The 12,139-nt window shown below is 39.1% G+C and overlaps 1 protein-coding gene across 1 annotated transcript in view; it reads left to right on the top strand.

Annotated features, from left to right (window-relative positions):
• The window catches only part of mtus2b (microtubule associated tumor suppressor candidate 2b), a 51,657-nt gene that overhangs the window by 6,301 nt on the left and 33,217 nt on the right, over nt 1-12,139 (top strand). Inside the window, exons 2-4 of the mRNA XM_084125884.1 lie at nt 3,239-5,304; nt 5,954-6,164; nt 8,239-8,442. Coding sequence (XP_083982010.1) covers nt 3,415-5,304; nt 5,954-6,164; nt 8,239-8,442 — 2,305 coding nt within the window. The 5' untranslated portion in view covers nt 3,239-3,414. The remainder of the gene's footprint in view (nt 1-3,238; nt 5,305-5,953; nt 6,165-8,238; nt 8,443-12,139) is intronic.

Here is a 12,139-nt window from a genome sequence, read left to right as displayed (position 1 = left end):
ATTGTATTTTATAATAAAAAATGTTTATTTATTTATTTATTTATTATTATTATTTTTTTTATGGTTTTAGTTAACGATAATAACCCTGCTTCATCCATGCCAGTAGGTGTCAGCATAAAGTTTTCATTAACCATTCATTAGGATGTATTCCTTGATTTTGGTCGTAGATTTAAAATGCTTTAAAAAAGAGAAGTTAAATTTATTGTGCATCAAAACTCTACACTCTGTACTCTCTATAATAAATACAGTTTATATGCAAAACTCATATCTATCTGTACTTAAAAGCTCAAATTTCTCGCTAGTGTTGGGCTGTGAGGTCTTTGAACATTTTAACTTGAGGACTTCTGAGGCCTTTCTGTGAAAGTAGGTCAAGTAGAAGGTTTGGTGTGTGTGTGTGTGTGTTTTGGTATGAAAGAGTGTTTAAGTGTGGGTGTGTGGAGTTGGGCATTGGGAAGTTAAATATTTTTAAATAGTTTGGTTTAAGTGATTCTGTGTAGCATTTATGTTGTATTTACAAATCAGTATAATAATATATGTCAGTCATGACGACTCTCAGAATAGTTTTAGCATGTTATTGAATATGGCAGTGTTAATGCATTTGGTCTTGGTGGACTAGATCTGCTCTCTGCTGTTGGTTATTGCTTCTGCTGTAGAGCAAGTATGGACTTGCTACTGCTAATAGATACATAGACATGCCGCTGTGAGCATGTAATATATGCAGCTGCTGGATGAATAGACGTACATAAATCCTGTTGCATATCTAGGCAGGTGGAGCTGGGGGAGGTAGAGAGGTTCAGTTCAGTTTAATGCTGTCAGCCTAACTGGGAGATTCTCGGTTTCTGTGCACCAGATAAATGTGGCTCTGCACCGAGGGCTTTTGAGTTGCTTGTTGCTTAACAAGCTGCATTTTCAAAGTAGCTTAGTTGTTTCCATTCTCTATTTCTGTCTGCCTTCCTCTTGTAAATAATTGAGCTCCTGACTCTAAATGGTTGTGGTGATAGGTTGCAGGGTTTCTCTTGATACATATTCTAAATCTCTTCACGCTGTCATACACGGCTGTGTTACTGTGACCTGATGATGATGTGACTCGTCACATGCGACTGACAAACCCTCACGCAGAGACAATCAGTGTGTGACACTTAGTCATTGTCTCTGACAGCTCGACAGTCACTGTTTAAAATATTCTGTAACATTTAGCATGAGCATGTCACTAAACAGTTGCTCATTGGGGAATGGAGGTCCTTTACTGTATATGTCCTTTACTTTACTGTCAGAAACATTTATCATGTTGCGTTAATTACATGGTTTGCCTATTAAATGAAAGTAATAGGTCAAAATGAGAGTCAAAAAGGACTGAAAGGGACACTTTCCTTAAAAACAACAACAGAAAATTAGTTTAAAAACAGCACAGAAGCCATAAGGGTTTGTATAGGGCTTTAGTCCTGGAAAGTCCTACCATTTCATCTGTTATTTATTCATCTGCAGTTTTTTAAAGCATAGAAAGATGATAAGACATCATTATGACAGTAAGTAAACCGTAATGATTGAGTGCAGATGCACAAAGTGGGTCAAGAAAGTGGACCATGCCAAGAAAGAGAAATGCACAAAATATATTTTGTTATGTTTTATTCTCTTATATTACTGTAGGTTTGGCAGCACCAAACCAAGGAGACTGTCTTTATGATAGGTGACAGATTGTTTTCTGTTATTTCTTTATAAAATCAGCATTCACTGTGATTAATGTTTGGGTAATATATTTATAAATATAATTTGTAGTAGTGTCAGATTTACAATTTATGATAGTATAATGGTAATTAGCCATAGTTGTCCTTCAGCATTGCATCTATTAAGATACATCATTAGCTCATTTAGATGCTTTCATCTATTATTTATCCTTTACAAAATCAGTTACTATTTTCCTGGAGAAGTTCCCGTTGAGAACATTTGTTTGCTGTTACCTCAGGGAATGACCTCCTACGGTTGAAGTTCTGTTCTTGTTGCTAGGGAGAACTGTTTTCTCACTGCGTGGAGAATTATCAGCATGTTCATCATTCTGTATGAAAGAATTTCATGGTCTGGATAAAATATTACACTTAATCCCATTTGACCGAAGCATTAGGTGATGTGTTTTGCTAGGGAGTCTTTTCACCTTAAAAATCCTTTTAATAAAACAATATGCAGTGCGCTTTGTACTTTTAATACAGCGCTGATCCTTTACATTGTCAGCTGATCTGAGAAGATGCCAGTGTTTGATCATGTTTTTACCAAGGAACTGACAAAGGAACAATGTTTTGGAGCAAACGTTTTTAGCCTTCATCTCTGAAAAATAATAGACTGTTGAGAATTGTGTTTGTTTAGGTCATTTTTAAAACACAATGCAAAAAAAGCAATAAAATGCAAGTGTACATTGACAATAAATTAAAGTACACCACAACAATTTTGGAATGTGCAGATTATAAATTGACCATAATTATAATATTATTTCATTTTATTGGAAACATAAAGCATTTCTGCACAAAGAGCTTTGTGGGTCATAATTCTTAACATACTACTAATAAATCTGTTTATGGCTTTGACTATTTTCCCACCATTGACGGAAATTTCCGGCTTTCCGGTGAACCACATTCTGAAAGAGTATCTCCTGATCAAAACACGGGTGAAGAAGCAGAAACAAGCGATAGCATATATAAGCATGCATGCATGTAAAATAACGTGATAATCAACATTAAACAGCAATATAAATCAAAACTGCCTAATGTTACTGAATAAAATGTCGACCCAGGACGAGGTATAGGACTGTGCAAGCATTAGGTGTGTTGATGCACTCGACCTACTCCATCTATGTTTTTATCATCGTTCTGAATCCGATCCGGATGTAGTCTTTGACAAAAATGCTATATTCTCAACTTTTTGGTCAAAATGTTGCTTTTTTTTAATGAAACTTACCCACATGCATTGCATTAAACTAGAATAAAACAGTTTTTGTGTTTAAAAGCAGAGGCTCTGTTCTGCTCTTTCTTCAGATATTCAGGAGGCCATACAATTTTGTGAAAATAATCAAAAATGGTGGCAGTGGCTGCCAACTTAAAAAAAAAAAACACTGGCAGGGAAATAGTTAAAAAATAAATGATATTGAACATCAGCATACAGATTTTTTATTTATTATTTCTTATTTGTAGTTCTGCTGCAAGTTTTATGTCAAGACATTTATAAATCTGTTATTTACCCCCCTTGACAGGTTGAAGACAAGCCCTGATGTCATCTACTCAAAACTAGTATCTCAAACAACAGTGTGAAAGATGCCAATACTTACTTTAACTTTAAGTTTGAAAGCGGAGAGAGCTCCAGACCTCAAGGGAGGATCAACAAGACTCTACTTGAAAGCTTGAGAACACATATGAGCCTTCAGGAAACATGAGTGTGAATGATGAACACAACAGACCCTTCGGGACCAGCAGTGAAGATGGCTGTAAGGAAATCAGGAACAACAACAACAACAGGGATGCTGAGGATTCGCTGGATGGAGATGCCAATGCTAATGAAATCCAAAAGGGAGATGGAGAAACAACTCTGGAGCCAATTGATGCCTTGTCCTCTGTGGTATCTCACACTGAGAAACAGGTGAAGATGACTATTCAGGCCACAGATTCCCCGTGTGATGACCCGGAGCTGGCTGAGTTTGAGATGCTGGAAAGTCAGGAAATAGAGGATGAGGAAAAGAACAATGTTCCTAAAGGTTACATGAAAGGGCTTCTATCCACCGAGATGACAAAGACCGAAGCAAAATCTCTGAAGGATAACAAAAGGTTTTCCAAGTTTACTTTAAAAGAGCAAGAGTCTACTGTTTGCCCTCAGTCCTCTAGCAAAGAAATGGTGACCATCATAGCCAGCACTGACTTTAGCTCTGAAAATGATGTCTTTGTTTCTTGCCTCTCGACAATGTCGAGTCTTGGAGGAAGTCTTGCTAGTGCTCTGGATAACGCCGGTCGAACACACAGCTCTGATTCGTGGCATGCTCCCTCAGAGCCATACCGAACTCTCTCTGAGGACCTTTCCCTTGCCTCACAGTACTGTTTGACAATTTCAGATAAAACCCGGAGCTCCCTACATACTGAGGGCATGCATCATCAAGCAGGAAAAAGTACAACGCACATCGGCAGTGTCAATCTTAATCTTAACTCTACCGCCTTGCCTGAAGAACCTCATTTAGAAGCACAAGAAAACCAACTAGCTACAGACTTTGTAAAATCTGAGAGCTCAGGGCAACTGACAAATGGCACGAGTGAATGTAGCATTGCAAGGATCACAAAGGTCCATAATGAATCAGGAAGTGCCAATCAGGACGATCTCAGAGAATCTGGAGGTCATGTAAAGGGGTACCATGCAAAAGACGAAAAGGCTCTAAAATTGAAAACAGTATTGACTGAGAAGAAATCTTGCCAACCTCTTGTCTCAGAAAATATTCAGTCTACTTCACAAAACAGAAGGTCCTCCCATGATTCCACTGGTAATATAAAGAATAAACTCAAAACCCAGAATGAGGAATCTCCTGAAATTGCTCTTAAAACCTCGAAACTAACCTCAAAGGGTGCACCCGTCCACTCTGATTGCTCTGAACCCCAACCGTACAAGAAGCAATCATCTTTTGAAAAGACCCGAAGATCTAGTTCATCGAGTTTGGAAAGGCGAAAACCTTGGGGCAGCCCATCTCACTCTAAGACTCCTCCATCCAGCTGTTCACCTCGGAAGCAACCACCTTCGTCACCAGCCAAATATACTAGCACAAGAGAAGCGAGTCAGGAGCGAATTGAAACCTTACAGAGGGCAAATACTGGTTTGAGGCAACCAAGTAAAAGCCTTCTCAGTAGTAGTTGCAGTCTCCAAAAACCGGTCGTTCCTCAACAACCCACTAGAGCAGAGTCTGAGTCTAAGAAGTCTTCTCCACCTCTGAAGCCCAAAATTGTTCGGCCAAAAATCATAACCTATGTCCGCAAGAGCCCTCAAGCAAAACCAATGTCTGAAGGTCCCTATGAAGTATCGACACTACCGCCGAGACTTACACCATACAGTAGCTCACCAACCTCAAAAGATCCCAAATCTGAGGGGTTCAGAGGTTCGCCAGTGCTCAGCTCCTCTAATGTCGTTTATGACAAGTATCGCCAGGAGGTACAGAGGTCAGGGTACTACTCCCCTCCAGGACTGATGCCATCTGGGATCAGGCCACCTAGCCACACTGTCCCCCATAAACTGGTGGGCAAATCGGAGAGTTTCCATGGAGAGCTGCCAGATCAATACTTGCATGAGGTGGGACTTCTCAGTCTATGGTTAACACTGTCAGTCCAAATCTGATTATTTCTGTATCTGATTGGAATCTGATCTAAATTATTGACTGTCCACACTGGGTATCGCAACTGTTCGGATCTGATTTGTGTGTCCCGTGCTGCTCCCTCGTTTTCCGGAATATCTACATTGGTATTGTAATGGCTTGCGTTAGTAGGCAATACAAATGTTGTCTTATTTACAACATGACAATGTGTAGCTGCCGCACTGGACTACTACGTCTTCTGAGGCAGAAACATAGGAGGCCAGTATGTGTGGCTTTATTCCGTGCTGTCGTCTCAGCCGGTATAAAATCTCAACATGTCTCCATTATATTGTAATTTTCTGCTTGTGTTGCAACAACACAACCTTGTTTATGCAGCGAAATTTTTTTGCTGTTCACACTTGCTAGATATTATTGGATTCCATTCGTATATGCACAAAAATCGGTTTGGACTGAGTCTGATCGAGGCTTTAGATGCTAACACAGATGCTAACACAGCATTACTAAACTCTAGATAAATGCGTTGTGCTTGTGAAAGCATGAGCAGTAAACATAATTAATTGATACTTTCAACTGCTTCATTAAGTTTGTGATAACAAAGACATCAAAATATACTTCTTACTGTTCCAGGTTGGTAGAGCGGTTCAGCTAAATACCCATGATGCCGCTGCTTCCGTTTTCCGCTTTCCCAGAGCCTTAAGGCCTCAGCTTGGTCTTGGAGCCGTCACGAGACAGCCTGCTACTAAGAACAGGACTGTATTACCAGGTCAAAGATCGGCACCACCCCTCAGTTATACCGCTCCAGCTGTTCATGCCTCAAGTAGTCACCAAGAACCCATAGGTCAGTAGGCACTAAAACCCTCAAAGTCATGTCCCTAGTTGTCAGCTGACGTTGTTCAGAACGTGATATGTTTAATTAAACAGTATTGATTTGTATTAGACATTTGCTTAAAATATAGCTCATAAAGCTAGACAGGAATATAAATGACTAACTTCACAGTTCTATGCTGCCACTACACAGAATCAGACTTGTTTCTTATCACAATGCCCACACACAGAAATTCCTTCAGCTGAGGTTGTGAAGTGCAGTCATTGATTCTTATAGGTGTTATCATTTCTCTTTGAAATGTAAAATCCATGACAGCAAGGACTGATGAGATACCTTGTCATATACTTATTTTTGTCTATCTTCAAATATCTTTTATGAGATTGAAAACTGTGACTTTGGGAAAACCTTTCGGAATTCTCACTTTTTTACAGTATGTGGCTCTTTTTAACGGGATCTTAAATTTAGTTACTCCTAGTCTTCTGAAAGTAAATCAAGGAACTGGATTTTTCCCAGTCAGTTAAAGGGCACCTATTATGACTCTTTTCACAAGATGTAAAATAAGTCTCTGATGTCCCCAGAGTATGTATGTGAAGTTTTAGCTCAAAATGATGACCAAAATATACTTTGATGAGTTCAGTGAAGTTTATTGTACATCACACAAAAGATGAGCGTTAGTTTTACTCCAGAGAATCACAGTAAGACCTGAATAAACACAGTATAAGAAGTGCGCATTAAAGTCTTATCCATAAACTCTCTCTCTCTCCCTTTCCTTATCATCAACATACACAGCGAAGTACACAAAACACTCGTTACAACTAACAGTAAACAAATATATACACACCTTTTCAGTGGGTGCTTAATAAACTGGTAAACCTTATGTCCGTAAAACGACTCGATGAGCTGTCATAAAGTGCGTGCTCTCACTTTCATTTCTGGCGTGGTCAGTAACATTAGGCTTGTCACTCTGGAGACCGTAAGCTGGATCACGAACAGTACAGATCCATCCTCGAGTAACAACGAGAGTAAATGAAGACTGCTATGTTCATTCTTACATCCAACAACAACACACCTCAATCGCTTGGGAGACATTCTTGTCTACAGCGGCTCAAGCGTCGAACAATGGCGGACTCTGTGTCCAGCTCACTCAGGGCGGGGCTATGCTCAAACTGAAGTGTCAATCAAGGAGTCGTGGGAGGGGCCTGCGCAATTCTACGTCACATTGCACCGAATCTGAGAACAGCTCATTCTGAGACAGTGCTTATGATTTATTGAGATTGTAAAAAAACCACTGGGTGGATTTTGTTCATTCTAGGGTGGTTTTGCTCACACATTGCCAACACACATTTATGTTCAAACACCATGTAAAAGTGAATTTTGCATAATAGGTGCCCTTTAAATATAAAAAAAATGTCCTGGAAATCAAGGAAATTAATAATTCAGCCATTCTGAAAGTAAAAAGGATTACTAAAATCATCGGATTTGTCAAATGAAAATTTCGTCACCCTTAAAAACTGTACTTTTTATTGGTTATATTATTGTTGAGCTGTTCCCATACAAATTTCATTCATCAATCCATAACAACAGGTCTTTTTATTAATTCCCAGTAAACATGGAGATATTTAGAGGTGTTTTCTAAAGCATTAGAAAGCCTATACCTCTCTAAATGACATTTATGCATTTACCTATATATTTTACAAAGTCTGCCATCATTTACTTACTTGTATTTAATTTTTATATTTTCTCTCTGCAACTAAAAAAAAAAGATGTTTTGCAGAATGGCCAAGCTGCTGCAAAGATTCACACTGTCAAGTGCCAGAAAGTCAAAAAATGTATCAAAAAAGTATATTCCAAGTCTTTTGTGTAAGAAATTGTGAGGACTTGTGACATTTGTATACAATCTTTCCTCCTTCACTGGTATTTATTTAATCGCACTGAAATCATGATTTAAACAAATTAGGTCAAGATTTATTTTTACTATTATAGATTGTAGATGGGGATACCGAGCCAAGTTATATATTAATGAACTAGTGATATTTGTTTGAAGGAACAAATCTAAAGGAACTAATGTTTGTCAACTGCTTTACAGTGGATCAGAAAAGACTAGCGTTGGGTGTTGCCCCCAAATTTATGCTCCCCAAACCGGGTCAATCTGGACTGCGTCCTCCCGGCTTCTCCCATCTTCCTCCTGCTCGACTGGCCGCCTTTGGCTTCGTCCGCAGTGCTAGCGTGTCTTCTGTGTCCAGCAATCAATCAAATGACAGCACACACAGCGACCCCTGCCGATCCAGCCGTGAGTTTTACATCTCTTCTTGTCATAAACCTGCTGTTTACACACTTCCCATTCTGGAGTATGCATATGTCTGACTGTTCTGGTTTTAACAGTTTCTTAGCTGTTGCTAGTTGTGTTTGTTTATGTTGAGGTAGAGGTATACCTTCAAGCTCTTGTTAATGGTGTCTTGTAGTGGTGATTGTTTAGAGTGTCAGTCTAAATTCTCAAGTGTAAGGAAATGCTACAGCAGCCCATTCTTAGACCACATGCTCTAGTACTGGTATTGTGTTAGGATTAGTATAGGCATTGTGGATTATCCAACTCTTCCTGTCATAAGCCTTCTTACTCGCAGATACAAAGTACAATCGATGGCTTCAACACCCTGCTTGTTGCACTGTATGCAAGATGATGCATCTCCGAGCTTAATGTATAGAGCAGTGTTTCCCAGTCTTTTAAAGTGCCCCTATCCTCTTTCATATAATACCTTTCATGTAGTGTGTAATAAAGCTGTTTGTGAATGCAAATGGTCTGCAAAGTTTTAAAGATCAAAGTGCTCAACAAATGGAGTTATTGTCTCTCAAAAGAAAGAACAAACACTCAAACACTGTAGTTGTAGCTGAAGCCTGGAAGAGTTTGGTTTGTGTTGTAGACATGTCGAGAAGACACTGTTTTATGCGCTGCGAAAACAAATCCACTTTTCAGCACATCAAAAGGATGAGGACTCGGGTTCTAATTGATATGGTAAAACCGACACCATCGTTACTGTTCAATCACTGTGTGTACAAGTGCTGAGGAAGATCTGGAGCTGAAATTCAGATATGATAAAGGGCAGTTTGGTTTCTGACACAATGTAAGCGGTCGACCAATCACGACAGACTGGGTCATCTGACCAATCAGAGCAGAGAGACCAATCACAACAGACTGAGTCATCTGACCAATCAGAGCAGAGTTGACCAATCACAACAGACTGGGTCATCTGACCAATCAGAGCAGAGTAGATCAAACACAAAAGACTGGATCATCTGACCAATCACATCAGAGTGGACCAATCACAACAGACTGGGTCATCTGACCAATCAGAGAAGAGTAGACCAATCACAACAGACTGGGTCATCTGACCAATCAGAGAAGAGTAGGCTCTCGGAACAGAGTAGTTTAGAGAGACTGAATCTTTATCGAGCAGTTTCAGACACTGTGAGAAAAAAGGTGATGAGAAAATGAGTGTTTTTGAACTTGGATGCATGCAAATCTATTATAGGAGACTCCAAAACAAAATTAAGAGCCTTTAAAGTAGCATAACAAGGGCAGTTTAAACTGGAATTTACTTAGCATGGAAGTCTAGTCATTCTGAAATATGATCTATGATTGAAGACCCTCAAATGTAATTTTGCCATACAGTATTGCCATTTTATTGTTAAGAAGTCATAAGACATAAGAGTGAATGTGAAAATGTGATAAAGGTCGTTCTATTACTTGGAGTGCTCAGCGCATTTTCAGTGCATTAGAGAAATATAGAGAACAGTGCGTGTTGTTTTATAATTGTGTTTACCTTTGATATTGCTTTGTGTGCTGTGGTGGGCTGAGGAATGTGAAGGGAATATAATCAGTGTTTTATTGTTGTGAGGAAGAGAAGTGAGACAGAGCAGAAATCTGCCTCTGTCTGACGTCTGTGCACAAACTCGGCTCGTCGTAGAAATGCTATCATTAGTTATTTTGCTTACACTTCATTTAAGGGTGATGTTGGTAGGCTACTGTGTAATTACACAAATAAGCACTGCGTAATATTAATTAACTACATGTACTTACTATAAGGTTATGGTTTGGATTTGGTTTAGGGTCAGTTACTTGTTATTATGCATCATTTACTGTTATTACTATAGTATGTAACTATGACACCTTAAAATAAAATACTATTATTTTATTTTATATTTCATCTTTTGGCAGTTATTAGTTAAGATAATGGCGACTGCAATATTCTTAATATAAATTAATTTGTTTTATAGGTTTAAACCCCCTGAAACCGGCATTGCAATCATGTATTTAGATCAGATTCACTACACATGTAAACAAACATCCCCATTCTCGAGTAATTTAGGTGAGATTAGGTTCATTCATACAGTGTGCCAGAGCGATGTTCTCGGATGTTATGTGACAGAATTGAGAAGAGCTCTTACAGGAGGATTGCATGAGGAGCGAGAGAGTGAGATGAGAGTCATGCGTCGACAAAAAAACGCTCTAGCGGTCAAAAGAGACGTGTCAGTCGACAAAAAGAATTCTAGAGAAACAGACATAGAAATACAATTGTTTATCCATGCATGACCTCTCAAATCTAAAAAAAAGAAATGACACATTTGACCACTATATGATGAGTCAGTATGTTTTAATGTTGTCTATCTTTCAGAACAATGTGACTCAGATATATCATGAAGAATGAAATATCTAAGTCTACTTCCTTCTTCCCAAGTAACTGATTCCTTCTTGGTAAATCTGCATTAATATAAAAATAGTGGATGAAGGTTGTTTCATGCCTTGAGCATAAGCTTGCAAACTTTAAAGCATCATGTGCTGCATCCTTATTTGTCACACAAGCCGCCGTTTCCCAGTTTCTCCACATTTTTCAGGAAACTACCAGACTTTTCAAATCATAACTTGTGCATTCAATTATAATATAATTTTTTTATATTGTAATTTTTTCCCCCTCCGCAAGCAAGGTTTTGACTAGTGACTACATCAGGATAGTTGATTTTAAAAAATATAGTTTATTATAAAATTCTATTTAAAGGCCCTAAGATGAAGAATTTGCAGCAATTGTCTTTTTTCTTGAAAAATGTTCACATAGAATATCCCATTAGGCTAGCTGTCTGTAATACCTGATCCTGTCATATTTGTTAGGGTTCTGTCACATCGATCTGGTTTATTCTTGGTCTGGTGACAAAGCCCTGACACTCCTTCTGTCTCGGGCGATACGCTCCTTCCTCCGCATGATTCGTTGGATGTTCGGAGCGTGATGTTTGGATCCCGGCACTTCTGTCTAGTTTGGTTTCAGGTTTGGACATTCATGCTCCATGATTTGTCTCTGGTTGTGAGCACACAGGTTGAGTGTTCATTCACTTGCCATGCACTCTTGTCTTGTGTATTTTTTGTAGTGCATGGTCAATGTGTTTATTGGCCAGGCGTTCTTGAGTTGTCGTGTTTTATGTAGCTCGCGGTTTGTGTCTTATCGTCTGCCACTTCTTTCATGTCTTGTTCTGTGTGGTAAGCGGCTCATCTTTTCCATCGGCCGCCTGCTTTCGTGTTATCGTCTTTTGTGTGAGAGCTCTCATTGGCTCATGTTTTGTGTGGATACGTGGCTTTGTTTTTTTTGTTTCTATGGTTATGTTCAGGCAGGCTGTCCACACTGTTAATTGCAAGTGATCAAAGAAGATTTGTGTGTCCAGACATAACCAACCTATCTGCATGGGTTTCTTAATGGCATATAGTAGGCGTACCCAAGTATGTGATGAGGCTTTCATAACGGATGCAGGAAAAATGGAGATGCATCATCTCATGCTCCAAATAATCGCCATGTCGAGTCGCGGTGCAGAACTCAGCGACGGAGGAGACTGGTATTGTGATGTTCCTAAAGGCTGAAATCTTTGGACATGCCGTTTGAATACTGCATGTATGAAAACATCCGCCATTTCTGTCGCTGGTTTTGACGCTATTGTTGCGTGTCGCA

Source organism: Abramis brama, assembly GCF_963993115.1.
Source record: "Abramis brama genome assembly, chromosome: 10".
NCBI classification, from domain to species: domain Eukaryota; kingdom Metazoa; phylum Chordata; class Actinopteri; order Cypriniformes; family Leuciscidae; genus Abramis; species Abramis brama.
Note: the sequence above shows the minus strand (reverse complement) of the source record. Positions and strands in the feature narration are given on the sequence as shown.